Source organism: Agelaius tricolor, unplaced genomic scaffold, assembly GCF_023055355.1.
Source record: "Agelaius tricolor isolate 1412-34295 unplaced genomic scaffold, bAgeTri1.0.p SCAF_5, whole genome shotgun sequence".
Lineage (NCBI taxonomy): Eukaryota > Metazoa > Chordata > Aves > Passeriformes > Icteridae > Agelaius > Agelaius tricolor.
In genome coordinates, this window is record NW_027269265.1 from 39,664,604 (window position 1) to 39,686,442 (window position 21,839).

General features: G+C 44.4%; 1 protein-coding gene across 2 annotated transcripts; it reads left to right on the forward strand.

Annotated features, from left to right (window-relative positions):
* The first annotated feature begins 302 nt into the window (after window positions 1-302).
* Window positions 303-20,929, forward strand: SLC39A13 (solute carrier family 39 member 13). 2 transcript variants are annotated; one of them, XM_071427519.1, is made up of 11 exons: window positions 303-504; window positions 5,067-5,164; window positions 6,348-6,647; window positions 7,086-7,199; window positions 8,838-8,956; window positions 10,206-10,349; window positions 15,515-15,604; window positions 16,146-16,196; window positions 16,433-16,565; window positions 16,700-16,799; window positions 18,254-20,929. In XM_071427519.1, the coding sequence occupies exons 3-11, from the start codon at window positions 6,380-6,382 to the stop codon at window positions 18,327-18,329; spliced, it is 1,095 nt and encodes a 364-aa protein (XP_071283620.1). In that variant the 5' UTR covers window positions 303-504; window positions 5,067-5,164; window positions 6,348-6,379; the 3' UTR covers window positions 18,330-20,929. The 2 variants fall into 2 exon arrangements, with proteins under 2 accessions (XP_071283620.1, XP_071283619.1); XM_071427518.1 differs by lacking the exon at window positions 5,067-5,164 and having other exon boundaries at window positions 305-504.
* Window positions 20,930-21,839: the final 910 nt, after the last annotated feature.

The following is a 21,839-nucleotide window of genomic DNA, read 5'->3' on the forward strand; positions in this document are numbered from 1 at the left end:
TGCTTTAACAACTTCCAGAAGTTCTGCTCAAACCCCGGTTTCACACTGTGCTTGTCTCTAGACATCTGCAGCCCAAAGAATTTATAATCCATTTAGGGAGATTAAAAAATAAAGAAAAAATAAATCTCAGCAAGCACGTTCCAGAAGTCGGGGTCTCGCACAGCACGCGTGTCCCCGCAGCCCGGGGGGGGTCGGCGCTGTGCACAAACAGCGCACCGTGACGGCTCCGCGAGGGGCCGTTCCCAGCACTTTGTTTGGCCGTGCCCGTGGGCAGCCCCGCTCCCGCCCCGCCGGCCCGGCCGGACACAGCGGCGCGGCCGGAAGCACAGCGCGGCGGCGGCGGCAGCGGGTGCCCGGCGGGGCGGCGGCGCTGGAGCCGAGGAGGCCGGGACCGACGTGGCCGGCCGGGGGAGGCGGAGCCGAGGGCCGCCGGGCGGGGCAGGCCCGCGCCGAGCCGCGGCTGGATGGCAGCGGCGGCCCGGGGCGCGGCGGCGGTGGCGCACGGTAACTGCGGCGGGCGGCCCGGGGGCGGGGGTGGCCGGGCCATGGCCGGCCGCTGCTGCGGTGCGAGGGGGGACGGCGGGGCCGGGTGCGGCGGCGCGGCTCAACCTCGGCCGGCGGGACGGGGTGAGCGGGGACGGGCAGCGCCACACGTAGCGCAGCCGAGCGAGGGACAACCCCCCCCTCTGGAGGGGTCTGTCCCGGCCGAGCGAGGGACAACTTTGGGAAAGACGTGGCGGGGAGCGCCTGGAGGGGCCGCTGCTGCCGGCAGAGGTGCCCCGGCCCGGCGGGACCGTGGGCTGCGCGCCGCCCGCTCCGGGGCCGCGGCTGCCCCGGACTCCCGGGGCCGCGTCCCCCCTCGCACCCGCCTTTGCCGCAGCTCGCCGGGGGAGCGGCGCCGGGCGGCTGCCGCTGCGGACGTGCCCGGGGCTGCTAGCGCAGTCCCCGCGGGACGCAGCCGAGAAAGTTTTGGAAGTCCCTCCTCCGGCAGATGATGCCGCGGGAAGGTCTCGGCGCGGGGGCTGCCCCGCGGGACGCGCGGAGCAGGGGGGCCGGGTCTGCGCGGCCACACTGGCACAGGGAGCCCGGGCGGCAGCCAGTGTGCCGCTCCAGAAAGGTGCGGGAGCAGCGCTCATTGCTAATTCGCCCCGCGGCAAGCATGTCTCGCTTTGCATAGTTCAGCGTTCCTCTAATGGAAAACCCGCGCTGTGTGTCCCGTCCGCCGCGATGTGACAGACAGTGACACGAGCGGGCCCGCCGCGTCAATCGCCTGCGGTGAGAGCGGGGCCGGAGCCCGGCCCGGGCTGGGCGAGGGCAGCGGGAGCGGGCCGGTCTGCCCGGCCTGTGCTTCGGGCTGCACGGAGAGCGGGCTGGGAGGAGAGACGTCCCAGCTAGCCCGGGGGAACGAAGGGCATTGCCTGGTGCTCAAACTTCCCTCTCATCCTAGGGATGAAAGGATGCAGAATGGGGAAGGAGTCGCAGTCTCCCAAACTCCGTTAGTGTTCAGTCGGTTTTAAATGCCTTCCTTTCCAGCTCGTAGGTTTGCCCCGGGTCTGTAATCTCTTCTGATCTGCCACCCATCGTTTGTAATCCTGTGCATCCCCAACTTTTAGCTGCGCACACTGTCATTTGCAGAAATGTGAGTGCAGTCTGTGCAGAGTGATTTTTTATGAGAGGGATGGAGCAAAAGGGAAGGGTCCCACCAGAGCCGTGCATTCCTTAGAGATGGGCAGTGATTCAGAGAGAAGGGAGTGCTCAGGGAGTACTGGAGACCTTTTGTGCTTCTGCCGAGGTCAGGGTTTCCAGGAGGAATTCAAAACTCTCCACGGGGCTAATGGAGGGAGCTGGCTCATGCAGTTTTTTTGGCTGAAAATTATGCTTCCTCCCTGGAAAAAAACTTTTTTCCATTCCATGCAGTACTCTTTTGCAATTGTAATACCAGGCAACTGGCTTCCAGGGAAAACACTGGTAAAAAAAGCATTTTCTTTTAATTTTTTTTCCTTTCAACAACATCTGAAGTGTTATTATGTGGCAATGAGCAACTGCGCTGAGAGAAGAAATTGTGTGGTCTGAGAAGGCAGAATGTTGAGGAAGAGAGTAATAGATAGAAGCATGGTCATCATGTCAATGTTTCATTTTCTCTTTTCCAGAAGGTTTTTGCCTTGGCATTTTCATTTTGTCCATGTTTTCTCAGTCACTGCCTGCTTCAGAGAAGTTCAATGAGGACTGTGAGGAAGGGGAGGCCCTGGGAGCCTCTTGGATCTCCTGGCTTGGTGTGCAGCTTCCTCTGCCCGTGCTCAGGAGCATGTAAATGGCAAATTCTCATTCACTTGTTCTTTCTGGGCTGGGAAAACCTAGTGGTTATTCCAGTCCTGAGGCTGTTGCAGGATGAGCTGAGCAGACCTGAGTCCTGAATGCTCAGACAGGTCTGAGCATTCACCTGGAGGGTGCTGCCAGTGGTCATGGTCACCAGGCTGGGAATCAGGCACAGCTGGGAGCGGTGGTCCAGACAGAGAATTGACAAACCTGATACATAAATGACCTGCTGGATATTTTTCTCCCAGAGTTGCATGCTCTTAAGTATGTGATAAACCCTACTTGAGAAAACACATCTCTAAACCTGTTTATGTCTCTGCCTTCTGACCATAGATGTCTCTGAGAGCTTGCAGTGCTTTCTCTAGAAATTTCTCAAGACATTCTCTGACCAGGTTCCTAAAACAGATGTTGTTGTCTAAAATTAAGGGTAGATATAGACTTCCTCCACCCTTTGCAACTGTTTTGACAGGGTATTATTTTCCTCTTGAGCAGTTTTTTTCCTATGACTACATCTTCACTGCTTATTTTCTTCCTCTTAAATACTTGCCATAGGGGTAACCAGTTTGAATGTTTGAATTTAGAGACTTTGCTAATGTTCTAATGAGATGGAGAAGCGAGAAGCTTGTAGAGATAAAAAGTGCTGCTTTTTTTTTTTTTTTTTAGCAAGTGGTTATGATGTGTTAGGAATAAGGAAATGCTGGGAATATGCTCTAAACAATTAGCTGGACACAAAGAGCAGTTCAGGTGTGTCCTGAACAATACACTAAGTTTCTCATAGATGTTTTATAAACATAAGGAATTTATTGCATGAGATATGGGGTTGTTCCTGAGGCATGATGTAACGATGGTCTGGCTGCACAGAAATAAAGAAATGTGAGTTTCTTCTGTTACTCCTCACGTGAGTAACAGCAGAATAAAGACCTGTGGACCACTGAAAGTTGAACCAACACTAATGTGAGTTAGGGGAATCAGTTTTCTACACTTTATACCCATTTGTTTTCCACCACCATCCCCTTTTTGAGGAACCTGATCCCTTTTGAGGCTGGAAGAACAACATGAAGCCAAGTATGCAAACCTTTTTCAGAGTCCTGGACATGACCTTTGTCCTGTGTGCTACTGCATCTCAGTCTCTGAGACCATTTCAGGTGTCCCTTGGGGCTTTTGTGGGTTGTGAGTGTGGAGAATGAAATGCAAGAAATCGACCTGTTGAATCAATTGCAGTGTTTACTTTTCCAGATTGATTCTCAAAAGCTGTGAAATGTTACAGAAAAGACTTGTGCTGCTTCCCATCATTGCTGAGCTCTGTGTGTGTGTTGCTTCTTCATAGGCATGTACAGTTGTATAAATTCTGATTTATTTTTGGTGTATTCCTCACAAAGTTCTCAGTCATTTTATAGGTCTAATCCAATCATAAAAGATGAGGACATCCATCAGGCCCACTGCAGGGTTGGAAGGGGTGGAGGCCTGAAGGACTTCAAAGAAGGGATCTAATCTTTGCAATGGAATGGTATCTGCATCAGCTGTTTCTTTTTCTCAAAATCAAAATTAAAAAGCCAAACAAAAAAAAAAAAAAAAAACCCAAACAAAAAATAGTGCTGGAAATTCTGCATCCTAGATAACTAGTTTCAGTATATCCCCAGTTTGGCACTATATATATTTGTTTCTTCATCTTCAGGCTAATCTTGTTTACCATTTGAACTGATGTGGACAAATAGTTGAGTACTTTCCCGCTTTCTTGTGACTCTTAATGTATGCAGGCTGTTCTGTTCCTTTGGTGTTATCTTTTTAAGACTAAACACACCCAGGTCCTTTGGTTGTTTTTCCAGGTCATGCTCTCTACACTCTAGTTTTTTTTTCTTTCCACTGCAGTGTCTCAGATTTTTGCATATGTTTTATGAGGAAGAATATGTGGGGCTGGATGTGGTCTGTTGGCTAAGGACTCACCTGTGTGACACCCACAGCGTGACTCCTACTATGTCCCAGGATAACTTTTACCCTTTTTGTAGCAACATAAGCCCGCTGGCTTGGAATTAATTTCTCAATCAGTGTGTGCTTTTCCTTTGTGGCATGTTGCAATTACTGTTCTGTCATTTGCATTCGATTTCACACCTGCCTCCCCAGCCCTCAGTGTACTGTTTTTTACTGATCCTTACTGAAATTTGATAGTAGGTTGTAGGTAAGTGTGGGGTTCCTGCAGCCAGATCAAAACACTGCATACCCTAAAATCCTGAGCTGGTTTGAACTTGCTGTGTTGAGGGATTTTAGTTTTTTTGTTGTAAGAGAAAAGTGATAGCTTTAGTGGTCCTTGATCAACTAGCCAAGTCTGTGTCTTCACTGATTCCTTCTTGCATCCCTGCTCCTGATGGTCACTGTGCTTGGAGATTGGTGTTCTCCTTCAGAGAAGCCATGGGACCCTGTCCCTTGATTTCTTTTTGATTGCTTTTGATTGCAGCTTGGCCTTCCTCCTGCAGTGTTTTTGTTCAGGGACTGAAATTGGCAAAGGGCCATGAGTTTAAAAAAGCAGTTTTTCCTGCTCATTTGTTCCGATGCCGCTCACTGGTGGAGTCTGGTGTGAGCATGGAGAGGTGATGCTTCGGGAAGGAGGGGGGGACAAGGGGCAACATTGCCCTTTTCATCCACAGCCTTAGATTGGCTCCAGCATCCTGAATTTCATCTTGAGAGTTTCAGGTTCCTTTCTATCTGGCTGTTACTTAATGCTTTGATATCTTTATCAATTTCTTATCTTATAGGTAACTACCAACTGATCATTTAATTTGATCAAGAGTCCTTCAGAGGATTGAAGTTACTGGTGGTAACTTCTCCCACCTTTTTTTTTGCTTTTATAAAGGTAGGTGAGGCATGATGCTTCTCCAGCCTTCTTGTGGCCTTCCCATACTCCTGTAAATTTTCAAAGATGGTCACTGATGCTTCAGAGATTAGACTTGTTTCTTACATGCTTTTGGGTGAATGCTGTTTTTACCTCTTGAGCTGTTTTGTGAACATTTGTTAGGTCTGTCTTTTTCTAACCCACCCTTTCCTCCCATTTCCAAATTATTTTTGCTTGTCACATTTCACTTTTTCTTCTGGAGATTGAAGGAACATTTGTACTTCAGCCTTTACATCATTTGCTTTCTTTTCCGCTTTGTCAATGACTGTAATTATTTTTCTCTTCTAACATGCCCTCTTCAGTTTTCTTGTGACTGCAGAGCTCTTACTAACAGCTGTGCTGATTTTGACTAAGAGACCATCTAATCCAGTATCCTTCTACAAAAGGATAAAATCAGGAGAAGTAGATATGGTATTTTTCAAGAACACTTCCATTCTCCCACTCCTCTCATATCAGGGAATTTCTGAGTCTCATGTGAGCTGTTTAACCCTTAACAATAAATAGATTTGTCTTTCTACTACTTGTCCTGTCTTCAGATGAGTGCATGTAAAATTTTTCATCATTTTTGGAGAAGTGCTATCACACAAGTTACCTACTGGTGAAGGGTCATATTTGTTTATTTTGAAGCTGACCCTCACTGGCTCCATGTGGATGGATGTCAGCACTTGTGTCTGATGAGATGGTGAATAATCTACCCTGTTCCCCACCTTTTCACCACTCATGAGTTTACAGACCTCTGTTATGTTGCCTGTCTTGCATCCTAATTTGTTACAGGGGTGCTGTTCCATGCCAAAGAGAAGACTTACCTGGTAGCATCTCTGGTCAATACCTTTTGCTGAAGCCTTGGGATACTGAAGGGCAAGAACAAGGGTACTTGTAGTCCTTGTCCAGCCCATCTGAAGGGAAATAGTGAAAGCCTGATGCTTTCCCCAGATGTCTCAGTTTCGTGCCCCATTGATAAACAGCTTCTCTGCCCTTTAGTGCTGCGTTGAAGTAAAGAAGAGTTTCAGGTGTTCCTCATGGGTATTCATACCTGTGCTAAGACACTGAAGGGAGGGTGTGGTATGGCCAAGGCTTTTCCTCTGGGATGGTGGAACAGAGGGTTGAACATGTTTTCACGTCTTCTTTCCCCTTATCTTTTCAGAGATTGGCCAGCCCGGCTGAGACCACTTAGCAATGACAAAACAAAAACTCCTGCTTGATGGGACGCTCTCCTTGTTGCTGATCGCGGCCTGTGAAGCTCAGCAGCTCCCAAGGAGTCATGTTGCTGCCAGTTCTGGTTCTGTGTGTGACAAGGAGGCAGACTCTTGGGGACACCTGTTCAGCAGCGAGCGGCTGGATGCTTGGATCTGTTCCCTCATCGGTTCCTTCATGGTGGGGCTGAGTGGGGTCTTCCCCTTGCTGGTGATCCCCCTTGAGACGGGAGCTGCGCTGTGCTCCGAAGGTGAATCTGCCAGCTGCATTGACCTTTCTGAAGCCAAATGTCCTGGGATGTGACAGCAGCACAGTGCTGAACAGGACCTTGTCACAGAAATGTTGTTCTCTAAAATAAAAAGTCTGGTTTTGGTACTTTAATGAATTTAATGAACCTGTGAATTTGAAAGGGAGTCCTTTGACAAATGTAAGCCGTGGATGGAGCTTGTACAAAGAGTACTGTTTTCCACCCTGCTTGGTTCAGGACCCACACACTACTGTCCCAACCAAGTGCTGTCAGGGCTTTTTCTTGCACTCCATTTGGTTTGTGCTCTCTCTTTCAAAAGCTTGCTTTGCAGATGCTTCCAGTTTGGGTTTCTTCGTGCAAAATCTCAGCTGGAGATGTCTTAGTTCCTAGCTGAGTAGTGATCAGTTTTTTTCTTCTTGTTTCTTCTTTTTCTTTTTTTAGGTGGGTCACAGCGTTTGAAGCAGTTGTTGAGTTTTGCAATTGGTGGACTGCTGGGAAATGTGTTTCTCCACCTGCTTCCTGAAGCCTGGGCCTACACATGCAGTGCAACAACAGGTATGAGAGCCTTATGTGCCTGGGAGCAGCTTGTGCTGTGCCTGTTTTGAGTCTGTTCTGCCTTGAAAGCCCAAGACCAGCCAGTCTGGGTCAGCCCAAAAACTGGTCTAGGCTGGTTTCCTTTTTCAAGTAATATATAAAAGCAAATGCCTAGGGAATGATGTGAGAATAAAAAGCCACACGTGTAATACTTCATCTTTGTATTCAGCAATCCTCCAAAGACTTTGAAATTAAAAGCTTCCTCAATTTGCCATGGTTTCTTTATGTTTAGTACCTTGGAATGGTTTTCTTGTTTATTGACTTTTCCTATCATGTCTTGGACTCCTGTAAATCTCTGTTGATTTTCCTTTGTTCCTTCTGTAAGGAAAGGGAATGCTTCCTTAAGCTGATGGGAGGTTATGGTTGTGTATGTGATCTGGTACATGAACATGTTCACCATCTTAGTTGGGGATCAGGTGCACCTTTTTTACAAATCTGTCCCTATAAGACTCTTACTCCTAGAACCTCTTTCTTGGCACTAACTGGGGCCCGTCCCTCTGTTGGATGCTTTGATTTATGGGAGCTCATGTGTTGCAGTCTTTGCTCCATGAGAAATCATGGAACATTGTCTATAGAGCCACCATTAAGATTGGAGGGTGGGGCAGGGGGAGAAGAAGAAAATGGAGGTGACAGAAACTTGTGTTTGCCAGCAAACTAAACACTGAGTTGGTATAGACCTTTTGGGATCAGTGTAGCTCCTTCATCCCTCAAATAGCCAGGGTTGCTGAAACCTATAATGTTTGTATCTGTCTGCTTCAGCAAATTGATATCGTAGAAGGCAAGTGCTGCTGCATCCCACCTGTTGAGAAACCAACAAGTCATTTTCCTACTGAAAATGTGAGAGAGGGAAGATGATGCCCTGGGTTTCCCAGACTTTCTTGCACCTGTGTCCTGGGGTTTCAAATCTGCCAGGCCTTTAGTGCTCTTCTTCCACAGCAATAGCACTGTCAGCAAAACCTCCAGTACTTTTTTTCACCCTTTCTACAGTGGTTCCCAAATTACTCTGTCTTCCTGCTCAAGCTTGTTTGCTTCTGCCAGACTGTCCTGAAGTGTAAAGGTTTCCTTGACCCATGTAAGTCCTGGTACAGAGTCGTTCTGTTCTTCCATTGCAGTGCAGTTTCCAATTCTGGCAGTGAGACTGAATGGATTATTATCTCACAAGCATGACTGTAATTGAAAAGAAAGTTTGTAGCTTTGGGCTTAATAACTTGCTGAGGTGTGGCAGAAAGGGGAAGGTGAGTTTCTAACTCCACTAATGGCAGAAGTCATGTCAGGGCTTGCTTCTCAGTAGGTACAGCTGCTGGATTTTTGTTGATGTAATATTCACTTGCCTCTGGAGCTCAGGGAAATTCCCAGTGTTGTCAGGAAATATTCTGGGTTGAGCTGATGTGGAAAAAGGGACGGTAGCTCTCACTCTGAGGGTCTCGAGATGATGAGATCTGTTAGATCAAGAATGGGGAAGTTAAACTAATCTGTTTTGAGATGTGTTTAGTCCTCCTACCTTGCAGGGAGTTTTTCCACTGTCATTTATTTTTTTGTCTTGGAAATGTGTGAAAAGCTATGTATTTGAGACATGAAGATTTCTCTTTTGACCTTCAGGAGAAGGGCAGAGCTTTCAGCAGCAGAAGCTTCTGGGTCTCTGGGTGATCATTGGTTTCCTGACCTTCCTGGTGCTAGAGAAGATCTTCTTAGAGAAAGAGGAGGAGTATCCTGGTGTGGTAAGTTAGCAGCCTGAGGCAGGGGAGTACTCTTACATTTGAAGCTCTGTACTAAATACTTCATCTGTCCTATCTGACAATGTCAGGAAATTATCCTGTAGCTGTGAGTACCTTGTCATTGCCCTTTGGGAGTTTTTTGCCTTCTTTGCCACTGGTCCGTAGGAGTAGATTTCATCTTCAGGCTTTTGTTTTGTGGTTTTAACTGAGATTTCTCACTTCTGGTTTGGTTTTGTTCTTTATGTGGTAAGTGTAAAAGAGAGCTCCTGTTCTGTGGGGGCTGGGAGCTGTAGCACTCTGCAAACCAGACTTTTGCTCAAGTAAGCTTTGAGGGGTGACAGTTTGCTGATGCGTGTTCCACGGACCCATCGTGACACACTCTCTCTCTGGGTCCTCAGTCAGGACAAAGGCCAGCCTTCTTGAAGATGTTTCTTCTTGGTTATGTCCTGGACCAGGTGTTTGTTTGGGTGACTTTTTGTGGTAGAAGGAATTTGTGACTGGACAGGTAATCCTAAATTCAAAGGAGTCACCCAGGTGCAAAGGGGAGGTGTAGATGAGGTAGCAGAGGATAATTCCAGGACAGAGGAGAACACCTAGTCTTCAGAGATCTGCACAACTCGTGTTGCAGCTCCTTTAGACTGTTCAGTCCTTGCTGTGCCATGACTTTTGAGAGGTGAATCTGTAGGTCAGGCACTACATAAGAGCAATTAGGTGTAAACTTTGACTCAATGTGAGACTTCAATGCCCGAAAGGAACTTCATCTTCTCATTCAGAGGCTGAAATCGTAGATAAATATTTTGTTGTTTGGAAGGTGATGATCCCAGCTATAGAATAATTCTGTAGACTTAGTTGTTCTGATGCACTGGGGAGAGCAAGACTCTTTTCCCCATCTCCTGCCCAGGTGGAGTTGTATTTCTCTGGGCAGCAGCTGCTATCAGGAGGCGCAGGCTCAGTCTCTTATATGTCTAGTGGAACTTGACTCATGCCAAGGGACTGTGACTCCAATTCCTCCCCTTTCTATTTCTCTTGAGGATTGAGAGGTGTTAGCTCTTGTTGTCTTTCAGGGCAGATGTCACAATGGTCTCTGAATCTGTCTCATTTCTGGCAGTTGTTATTAAACTGGGGTGTCAAACCTGCTGAGTCACATTGTAAGGACAAAAGGATTAAGGGTGAAGGCTGGATTTTTGATCCTGATTCATGCTCATTCATCACTGAAAAAAAATCAGTGACAAGTTTGTTTCCCCTAATTAAGGACTGTGATTCCAAAGCACCATCTGGAAAGATTCCCAATGGAAGTGGCTGCCCCCTGCCGAAGGGGTCCTGTCAGTCCCAAAGAGCACGAGCTCAGTGTAATGGCTCTTCTCTCCAGTCTGGTCCAAAAAACAACAGAATCAAGGTAAGAGGCACACAAACTCACCTTCACTTCTTACTCAGGAATTGTCTGTGGAAAGACTGTGCTTGAGTGGGGAACTCAGCATTTGAGTTGTGCTTAATTTTACTCTGTCAAAGTGTGTCCTGGTCACAGCAGGGAAGAAATAGCAGACTTGGAGAAAATCTGCACTGCAGCTTATGTGGAAGAGGAATAATCAATATTATAAAGGCACAAGTGTGATGATGTGCATTTTGGCTGAATTCTGTTACCAAAATACAGAATTTCATATTTTATTACTCTATATTTTATAGTTAATATGTCTTTATTTGCTTAATTTTTTGCACCATGATTTCTCTGTTCTCTACTGCCTGGATTGTACCGATTCTGAGTTGCACTTTTCCTTTTAAGGCACCTTTTGGAAGTGTTTTGACACCTTTAGGAAGTGTGTTGAAGCTAACCAGTGTAGAATTTAAAAGTTTCATTTCTCACATTATCAGTTTACCTGCTGCCAAAAAGGACTTCTTGTCCACTTCTGTCTCCAAACCTGTATTTCTCATTGCTTCCTTTGCACTGGATCTCATCTGACCTCACAGTGAGCCTATTCAAGGAGCTAAACAGGCAAAGAATTTGCTTGTCTACACCCACACACCCACCTCCCACCCCTTGGTCTATTTCTCTCCTAACTTAACTTCTTGAATCAGCTTGGCATGCAGACAGGCAGCCTGTAGTGCTGGGATAAGGGAGATCAGCAGGCTCATAGCACTGGAGGTGGAGGAAGAGTCCTGCACCATGGGGAAGTGGAAAACCTCTACATTGACTTTGCTTCCTGTTCCATGTTACTATCTTTGTACTGTTGAAAACCCTTTTTTGGGTGAGCATTACAAGAGAGAGAGTAAACAACCGCTTTGGTGAAGGAGGACCTGCAATTTGAGTTTGAAAGCCCATAAAATGTGCAAGATTGTATGAGAGTAACTATGGACAGAAAGTGTGCTTCATGAACTAGTTCAAAGCTGGATATGTGGTCAGGCAGAGGCTCTTCAGTCTTTCTATTTTAAATTTGTTTTGCTGTAACTTTATAGCTCTTCCTACAGAACATGGAAGTTATGCTGAGGTCACTGAGTATTTTTGACATCTGTCACATTCATGTAATTTGTACATGACACTGTAAGGTGCCACGTGGTTGTTTCTAGAGGTGGTAGTAGTGAAGACACTAGTATTACTGGGTTATGAAACATTGTGCCCTAATTTTGGAAGGGTTTATATAAGGAACTATAGACGACTGATTTCAAGTAGAAATGAAACACAGATAGGTGATACAATTGCTCAGGGCATGGTCCTAATATAAAAAATAATAATGTAAATAATGCTAATTGATATGACTTTATGTAAGATAAATACATTCTTATCAACCAGACATTTTTCCTGCCTCTTATTCAGGCATAAAGTTGTTTAATAAAGGTCATGACAAATGTATATAAAACACAACTTTCTCCCCCATTCTAATCAACTTTGCTAATACTAGCTGTATTAAAAATCTATTATTTGATGTTATCCAAAGGAGCTGGTTTAATCCAGCCCCCCTCAAATCTGTTTGGGTTATTATTTTTCCAAGTTATTATTTATAAAAATAGTATATCTTTGCATTTGCAGGTACTGCGTTACATAAATGGCACATTGTGACTGCATGAAGTCAGTGATAGCAGCTAAACTGAGTAACTTCATCAGAAAAAAGTGCTGAATTTTTAACAGGTTTTGATACATGCAATTATAAGGAATAGTTTAAGAAGGAGACCTCAGATCCTATTTACAAGATAGGGATAGTTTCTAGTTAGTCAATGCATTGGAAAAACATGTGAGGATTACAGTAGGAAATTTTCTGAACACATTCTTCCCTCATGATGCTACAGCCAGAAGGATGGGTGAGTAGGAAATAATATGTAAGAGGAGAGGTGAGAGTTCCTCTTTCTGTATATCAGTAGTGAAACAGCTATCTGGCTTTTTCCAGTAGGGCTGTTCCCAATATCCAGAATACTACTAATAATTTGCAAAGGAGCCCAGAAAGAGATGAAATAATATTTTAAGTTTGCAGTACATGATAAGTGGCTTTCTTTGGTTTAGCTCTGTAGTCATGGCAGATCAAGGGTGACTTAGAGTATACAAATACCAGTAGAGGAATGACTAAATTTGAATAGTGACAGCTGTAGCAAACAGTAGTAGTCTAGAACTTAGAGACAACTCTCTAACTGAGGGTAGCTTGCCAGTGGAACAACTTGCCTTAGAGACAGCAGATTTTTTTGTCACTTGTGAGCTGCAAGCTGTGGTTTAAGCTGCTCTCTACAGAGTACATGATAGCCTAAGAAACAATGAAATTTGTGCACAAATTAAATTAAGTTCTTTCAGTTGTGTTATATGGAAGGTTTAGGCAACCTTCTAGCTTTAAAATCCTGACACATCTGTTCAATTTTACAGATGGTTGTTGATATGCGTGAATTAGAAACTTAAGACTTAACGGGCGTAGTTTTAACTTTTTAACTTCTGATCTTTTAATCTGAATATTTTAATAGTCTTCCTGGTAGGGTGGAAATTATCAAACCTACCAAGATACTCCTGCGTTGTTAGCCTGTTTCCTTAGGCAACAACATAAGCAGTCATCCCATCTGTCTGTCCATCTGTTCTGCCCTTCATTTTCAATAACTTTTGAACCCATAATTAATTTTCCTTGTGTTCAGGAGAGGTCAGGAATCTTGAGGGTGATCAGATTTCTGCAAGTTCCATAAAAATCAGTGTGACAGTAGAGGGGGAAGGCAAAGGGATGCCCTGTTGAAAGCTGCAGCTGGAGCTGAGGTGCCATGGCTGCAGCTGGGGACAGGGCTGCCTCACCATGTGTGCTGGGCAGGGCACCTGCAGGGAAGTGGTGGTGCTGGGAGTGAACAGAGCAGGTACTCATGAAGGAAGGAGTGAAATTCATAGCATGACAAAATTTTGGTTCTTCTGTTCACTCAGAAACCCCTGTTTCTTCAGCAAACAAAAAGGGAAAGATACTATTTAAATGAACAAAGTCACCCTTCAGGACTTGATTATTAGTAAGTTGTAGTGAGTTGACTGTTGTCCACATATATATATATTAGAACTTCTGCTTTTTAGCTGCTGCTAGAATTTGTCCTAGCTTGAAAATGGCAGATGGGAGGTTTCCTTTGCATGCAGACATAGATCAGTTCTGTCCCTCATTGCAGCCTTATTCCCTCAACAGGTAAAAACATTGTGTACACTACTTTTCCCTTGCTTATTCTTTCTTTCTCCCTGTGATACATGGGGTCCTGGTTGATTTGTGAAAGTATGTTTTATTACACAGTGACATTAATTCTGAAGCATGAATATAAACACTTCATCTGGCTGTGCTCCTTATGAGCAATGAGAACATCCTATTAGGGATTCGCAGAATGTAAATGTCAGAGGCTCATAACTGTCAAATCAACCCAATTTATTTCTGAGCACTCCAAAGCTTTGCTTCTTTCAGTGACAGCTTTTGCCCAAGCCACTGACAACAAAAAGTCGTAATGTTTTAATCATGAAGCCTATTTTTTCCTCTATAGAGTGATATGGGAAAGCATTTTTGTGTAAAACTTCTGTGAATAATTATTATTATCCTGTGGGGAAAACGCCATCACGTAAAAAAAACATGAAAAGGAGAATTTTAGTCATATTTGGCTGTCTAGGAATGAGAGTATGAAGAATGAGAAGTAAAACTGTTCCATTTTTGTGTCTGCCTGCATGCATTTATTTGGGTTTCCTTTCTTATAAAAACATGCAGGGATCTTTTTTGCATTCATTGTGGAGATGTTACTTAGCTTATTACTTAAAAGTGGGGTAGGCTTTGCTTAATTCTTAGTTTTTGCATTTAATCATGAGTGCACTTAAAAAAATTTAGAGGCTACAATGGTGCCCCAAGATGGTGCAGTAAAAATGCCCTGCAGAGAGGTGGTGCTTTGGAGAGAGAGGTTTGACAGAAGGCTCCTGAGTTGTGGCATACAAATGATAGCAAGATGCCCCAAGCAGAGCTGATAGAAACAGGGAAGAGCACAAGACCAGAAAGAGCTGATGTAGTCCATCAGCACTTGTGGTTGTCTGGCTGAACTTTGGCATCTGATGCTGTGGTGAAGTAAGAGTTTCACAGTTTCCAGACAATGTCTCCACTCACTGGATACTGCCTTATATCTGGAGTTCTTGTAGTCCAGAGATGGCCTGATACATGGGCTAACTCCTGGTTTGATAATAATTTAAACTGAAGTCCCATATAGTGAAGTGCAGTATCTCAGGACCAACATGAAGTAGTTTTTGTTAAATATGATGGAAAAAAACCCAAAAACCTGTGAGCTAAAGAGCTGGGGTGGTACCCTTGTAAATTACTTTAGGTCAAATACTGAGATTTTGTCAGGAGATGACCCTAGTTAGAATGATAGGGAATTTTAACTTGGAGATGGACTTGTGAGGATGACAGCTGCTTTATGCTTATAATTTTAAGAAATGTGTTTATATGCAAATGCAGATACATGCTATCCAGCCTTCTAGTAGGTGGTTTTTTGGTGACTGTCATCACTATCTTCTCTTTTGATTCTTTGTTAAGGGAAAGCAAACCCACAAGCACGAACTTTTTTGGTACAATGTTTGAAGATTTATTTAGTTAGAGAAAGCAATTCCAGCAGCATTTGTTCTGTTGCATTGTTCTTGCCAGCTTTTGAAGAGGAGATATTTAACAGTTGGATATTAAAGTACATGACTTGAAAACAAGATCAAGTCATATTTGAAGCCGGTCACCTGTGTAAATTAGTCAGTGTTACCTAAAATTAGTTCATCTTAGAATTAAATATATTCTTGCATTTTGGCTTTCTTCTTTTTCCTTTCTTTTTCTGTTTCTAGAGCTCTTCATCATTTGCATATAGTAATTATTCTAATCTCAGACAATACTTGCCCGCCCTAAAAGGTATTTTACTCTAAAACAAAAATTACAAAAATTACAAAAAACTACAATGTAGTTTTTACTGAAGCACTGACATAGTTCAAGATTTTCAGCAGAAGCATTGTGCTCTGTCCTTTCCCATCTGATTGTGACTGCATCACCCATGTCTAAGCTGTTTTTTTTGTCTTCTCACATCTCTCCCTTTATCAAGGGCTCTTCCTTCTCTTTACAGATTAGTGGATACCTCAATCTGCTGGCCAACACCATTGATAACTTCACACACGGCCTGGCAGTAGCAGCCAGCTTCCTGGTTAGCAGAAAGGTAAGGTTTCTCTCCCCAGCTGTGTATTGAAATAGAGAGGTCTTGTCTCAAGTATGGTACAACATGCAAAACAGCCAAAAAATGCAAGGAGTTCCTTCCTATTTGCTAGAATTTTCTGAGAAAAAGCAGGCTACAGTAAAGCCCAACCCTATCCTGATCCTCTGATGCAGAGCTTCTTTGAATTGGGGACACATTAGTCATTTGTACTGGCATTAGGGGATGGATTAGCTCATCTACCCTCATCTACTCAAAAGACAGTCCAGAAATAACATGATGAGGATGGTCATCTCAGAAACTGGGACATAGACAAGGCTGAGATGTTTATTGCATTTTTGCTTTTGTCTTCAACACTGATGATGGACTATGGTGGTCCATTCCCCTGAGCTGGACCACCATGACTGTGAGAATGATAAACTCCCAGTCAGCCCTGCACTGATGGGGTATCTGCTGCTCCAGCTGGATCCCTCTAAGTGTATGGGACCTGATGAGATTCATCCAAGAATACTGGAATTGTTTCCTAATCTGTTTCTCTCAACTGCAGGTTGGGTTCCTAACCACAATGGCCATTCTCCTGCATGAAATCCCACACGAGGTGAGAGGGCTTTGTATCCTGCCATTGTGAGGGGGATTACATTGTGCTTCATCTACTAAGAGGAGGTCTGGGTCTGGTTGACATCTTCTTGTCTTCTTGAAGGCAGCTTCCTCTGGGGAGACTGACAACACTGAAAACCAGGAACAGTCTTAAAGCACTGGCCTTGTTGTGAATGACCTTTGTAACTGGGAATTTAGTATTCAAGTTCATTAACTGTCAGCTCTTGGTTTTCTTAGGTTGGAGACTTTGCAATCCTACTTCGGGCTGGCTTTGACCGCTGGAGTGCAGCCAAGATGCAGCTTTCCACAGCTCTGGGGGGAATTCTAGGAGCCTGCTTTGCAATATGTGCTCAGTCACCAAAGGGAGCAGGTAAGGTTCCCTGGGACCTCTGTAGAAATGGGAGAGGAGGCAGTGCTTTTCATCCTTCTGTATCTTCTTTCCCTTCTCTGTTGGGTCCCATGGCTCTGTCTCAGTAATAACTGAAGCTTTCTGTATTTGTGCAGGAGAAACAGTAGCCTGGATCCTCCCTTTCACTTCTGGAGGATTTCTGTACATTGCCTTGGTAAATGTTGTGCCTGATCTCCTGGAGGAAAAGAATCCTTGGTAAGTGCTCCCTCCTGTTCTTCTGCAGCAATTCATGCTGCCAGGGGGCAGGGATATAAGCCTTCCCTGTGCCTCTTCTTGGAAGTGTGTGAATGCCAGCTTTCCAAATCCTATGGGCAAGGCTGTAATCAAAATAGACTGCTTGCTATCTATTGCATTTGTGGAACTAAAAAGACCCTTTGTAAATGAGAGCTTTCACCTGGGTGAGTCCCAGAGATTGTGCTGGCACAGCATGCAGCAGGGCCAGCTAGAGAAAATTCCTGGGAAACGTGTCCAGTAAGGACACCACTGCCCAGTCTGTTTTCAGATTCCAGTACATACTGGTGTAGGGACTGTCTGAACCAGGGCCCCACAGAGGCTTATATGTCTGATAACCACATGTGAATCTATCCTTCCATGCTTCTCTCTCTGACCCTATCCATTAGTTCACAGCTCTGCAACCTCCTTTTGGCAGCAGTTTGCAGAGTTTGACTCTACTGTTAAGTGATGCTTCTTATTATTTGGTTTTTACACTCTTGCGTATTGATTTTTTTATTAGGTTTCACTGTGTTGCTGTGTGAGTAGAAAAATAATAGTTTGCTTCTCTTTATCACTCAGCATTTCATAGTCTGTCATTGTATTCCACCTCAGACATCTCTCTTCTGCACTGGTATATATATTCCAATGTATTTGGGTATCCCTCGTGTATTATTTTAGTTTCTTGCAGTCTAATTAAGGTTGTAGCAGGTCCAATCCAGCTGTTCCACAGTAAAGGCCCTCTCAGATCTGCTGCCAGAGCTGCTCCTGAATGTTCCCTCCTATTTTAGTTGTAATAAGACAAGTAACTTTAGTAGTTTAAATAAGATGCCTTGGTTCACCTAGTTAGTTATGACTGAAACAGTGCTCAAAAAACCAGCTCCACAGTTCTTTCTGAGGAGGTAGGAATTTCATGGAGAAATGTTAATTTGGGTTGGTAACCTCTTGTGTTGGCAGAGGTTGTTGGCAGAATATGCAGAAGTGGGAGGTACACAGTCACTTCAATCCAACATAAACTCAAGACAGTGCTAAAAGAATGGCCAAATTTGTTGGCTTTTTTTTTTTCTGTAACTGTAGTTGTTAGCTGGATGAGGTCCCTAAAGTATCTGTGCACATGCTGTATTAAGTGCTGGTTTCCTCGTGAGTGAAAGGCCATGAATATGTATCTGAATAGCTGCATGACTGAATCAGCTTGAATTGATTTGGAAGCCTGGAGTTGGGCCTTGCAGCTGAGTGGAGCAAGTCCATGCCAGTTTATAGACAACTCCTTTGCTGGGGGTACTGGGAAGGTCTTCTCATCTGTGTTAGTGACTTCATACAGCTGCTGTTCTCCACGTGGTAAATTTGAAAAGGCAAACAATAAATCATTGGAGAGCTTTGTGCAGCTGCCTATGGGGATTGGTTTATGGCTCCTTCTAATTTTGCTGTTTCTTTCCCAGGAATTCCCTGCAGCAAATTCTGCTCCTGTGTACGGGCATTACAGTCATGGTGCTACTCGCGCTCACAACTGAGTGACCTCTGCGCAGACCTCATGATGCCTCCCAGAGCCACCACAGTGACTCTGAGCTTTACAAAGCAATAAGGAACACTAATGTTACTTCCCACGTGTGTGCGCGCAGATCTGGCTGCTAGTATGAGAAGCGGGTGACAGAGAGGTCTGGCTGTGCAAGACTTCATTCCCTGGCTCTCCTATCCCTGTTCTGCTAAAATCCACACATGAGGGCTTCTGTTCTTTTTTTGTTTGGTTGGTTTTTATGGAGCAAAAGATACACTGGGCAGAAATGAACTGAATGACTGCTCCACTATGAGTGAATGATGTTTCATTTGGTTCATTCTGATGGAACTGCACCTCCCAAGCTCTTGCGTGAAAACAGCAGAGGTGATTCCTGTAGCTGATGAAGATAAAGGATTTTTCCTACCACTTTAAGGGCTGGAGGCAGAACCAAAGCTTTAGCCAGAACCCCCTACCCATGAGAAGTTGATGGTGCTATGAGATAGAGGGGAAGAGACCCTTTCCAACTTGATCTCCAGCTGTTCATTGACACCACTTGTTCCTAAAGGTAGTATTGGCCTCAGCAGTTCAGCTCTTTTGGTCTATTTTGTTTACATTGAAATTGAGCCAAAAGCTTGAGGCACTTTAGGGTAGGTCACTACAATTAAATGACTCAGCTTGGAGATTACTTGCCTCAGCCCTAACCACTCCAGTAGCCAGCACAGCCCAACTGTTTATCTGATAAATGATCAGTAAATGTTTCTTCAATTGCCAGCTACCAGCTCGCTCATGTCTGAAGGGAAAGCCATGTAGCTGTTGTGACTGAGCTCCCTCTCCTCATAACCATTAGTTGAACATGCTTCTGAGCCTGCTCATGAGACCTGATTCATGCACCATCTGCCCCACACAGTCTTTCAGAGCTTTCTTGAGGTGTAGCATGTTAGACCTGACCAGCAGGCTGCAGTCCCCCTAGACTGTCATGGCAGCGGTGCTTGAACACTACAGCCTGGTCAGCAACTGATAACTCCTGGTTAGCTTTTCCTCTGTTCAGTATAGACTATTTAAGAGCATGCTGTAGATGGCAGCCTATTTCTGGGGTTTTGACCTCACAGTGGAGTTCATCTGTTGAGGATGAATGAATAAGAAATAATACTGACAGCTTTTAGATGGGAAGGTTGAAACTGCTGATGAAAATATTTTTAAGGTGAGAAAGGGATTTGAAAGGGTGACAATGAGTATGCTTTAAGAGGAGTTTTCTGTTATGTGATGCCTGGGATAAAATCTTTGGCAATTTGAGACCAATAAAAATTAATAAAATTTCTAGTGCTTTCCTCCATCCCAGCTCATAGGGCTGACCAGGCCATAATTCCACAGGGATGTTTTAATGCCACAGAGATGTGCACAATTACTAGATCATCCCTTCTGTAGAACTCAACTTTGCTTAAATTTGTTTAAAAACAGGTCTAATTGAACTAACAGAGTCACTGAACATAAAACAGGTGCCACAGTGTGATTTACACCAACTTGGCTCAGTCTTATAACAGCTTTTGTGAAGCAGTACAGCTCTCCAGTCTGCCCAGGGCCTTACCAAGAGAACTCGTGCCTTGAGAGGGCAATTAAGGTCAGAGCAGCAAGGCAGGTATACTGCCCACAGCAGAGGCACTACTTCCTAAGAGATTCCTGAACTGTTGACACAGTTCTTTTTTATGACAGCTCCTGTCCTACTTTTCAGTGAGTGCTGGAGAGCTCATGCTTGCAGTTCTGTCTGCCCAGGAACTGCTGTCTGAAATTTTTTTCAGCTTTCCTTTCCCTGAATTTACATTAGTAACTAGTTTCACTGCAGCAAGGAGGGAGGCTTAGTGCAATTGTTTATTCCTCTTTACAAAGTTGTCTTCTTGTGCCAGCTACTCTCTCCATCATTCAATTGTCATGAGGTCTGAAGGTAGCATCCATTTCCTGCTTTCCTGGAAGGATGATTAATCCAGTTATCCTGCAGGGACTGGAGGAGTCTTCCAACCCTCTGGTTCTACCTTTGGGGGTTCCTTCTGCCCAGGGACTGCAGCTAAGCAGACCCTGTAACAGGGCTCTGGAGGAAGCAGGCTTGCACAGAAAGTTGTGCCTGCTGTTCCTCAAGATGTCTTTCCCAAAATAAGGCTGGCATTTAAGTTGAGGCATTGCCAGGTGAGTGCCCGTGAGTTGGCGTTGTTGCATCAGCACTGAGCCTTGCCAAGACTGAAAACCACAGTCAGGATTTTATACTCAGCGTTCAGGAATGTGAAGTGGATGACACTGAACAAAGAATTTCTGAGCTGTTTTTCTTGGCTGCTATCACAGGCATGGATAGTCTGTGGTTCTTGGGAAGATACCCTGGTAGGAGGTAGCATGGGGTTGTGGGAAGGAGGGGTTCAGTAGATTTCTACTGCATCAGCCCTGGGGCTGAGGATTGAGAGCCTTGGGAGGAAATGGAGCATCACTCCACCACATTTGTCACTTTTGGAAATGCAGAGAGAATTGTATTTTCTAGCTCTATTTTTTCAGCTGCTCTTATGCATTTTCTCCCTTCATCTGTATTGGTCTGCTCTGCATGGAGACAATAGAGATGAAATAAATGGTTTTCCATGTTGGTTTGTGTTGTTGGATTATTTTATTTTGTTGGTTTAGGGTTTTTTTTTTTAAGTTCCTACTTTCCTTTGATTTAAAAATTCAATTTAAATTTCATTTGAATTACACAGACATAGCTCTGGGTTAGTCTAGAGCAGTTCAGACTCTGGGTTAATGTCAGACTTTCCCCAGACTTACACAGCTGAAAGAAAAAGTTCTATTCCAGTTTCTTCTCTCTGCTGCCATGGAACTGTTGTCCAGGAGCAGTGTGATAGAATCATAATTCTTGAGTGCTGCTCTGGGTTCCCTGAAAAGCATCATTAAATATTTTCAGGGGAAAGCTTGCATGGTAACTTTACTGTTCAGAGAGTTTTGTAATCATACTTGACTGTAATCAGTTATGTTTTAAAATCAAAAAACCTCAAGGCCTGTCTGGTTTCAGTTAACAATAAGCTGGATACCTGCCATGTCAGACAAAGGTGCCATCATGAAAGGTTGTGTGTTCCAATTGCCCTGAAAGGACTAAGAGGAAATTCTCTACCCTTCAAAAACATGGGTTCAGAAAATGTCTTATCCCACCCTTCATTTGGAAGATTTTCAGCTATAAATTGTGCATTTATATCTCTTCTTACCCAAAGTCTTCTGTAAAAGGAAGGAAAACCATAACCCAAGAGCTGGAAGAAGATGAAAGTAGGTAGGTGATCAAGGGCATAATGTCACAGTCTGTGGATTTTGCCAGTAATCTACATTTTGGAATCTCTGTCCCTTGATTTACTACACTGTGCTCTTGGGCTGTGCTGGAACTCCTGCCCTTAGGTCTGTGCTATGAGCCTTTCTCCCTCGTCCTTTTTTCCTTCTCAAAAGCAATCAAAATTATCATGAATTACTCAGCTATCTGTTTCACAGGCTCTGGGAAGGATGGCTCTGATGCA

What these genes read in the sequence shown, in the direction of transcription:
- SLC39A13 (XM_071427519.1), top strand. Translation starts at nt 6,380, where the DNA reads ATGACAAAACAAAAACTCCTGCTTGATGGGACGCTCTCCTTGTTGCTG. An exon ending in AGCTGCGCTGTGCTCCGAAG is followed by an intron (nt 6,648 to 7,085) that starts GTGAATCTGCCA and finishes TTCTTTTTTTAG; the next exon opens with GTGGGTCACAGCGTTTGAAG. An exon ending in AGGAGGAGTATCCTGGTGTG is followed by an intron (nt 8,957 to 10,205) that starts GTAAGTTAGCAG and finishes CCCCTAATTAAG; the next exon opens with GACTGTGATTCCAAAGCACC.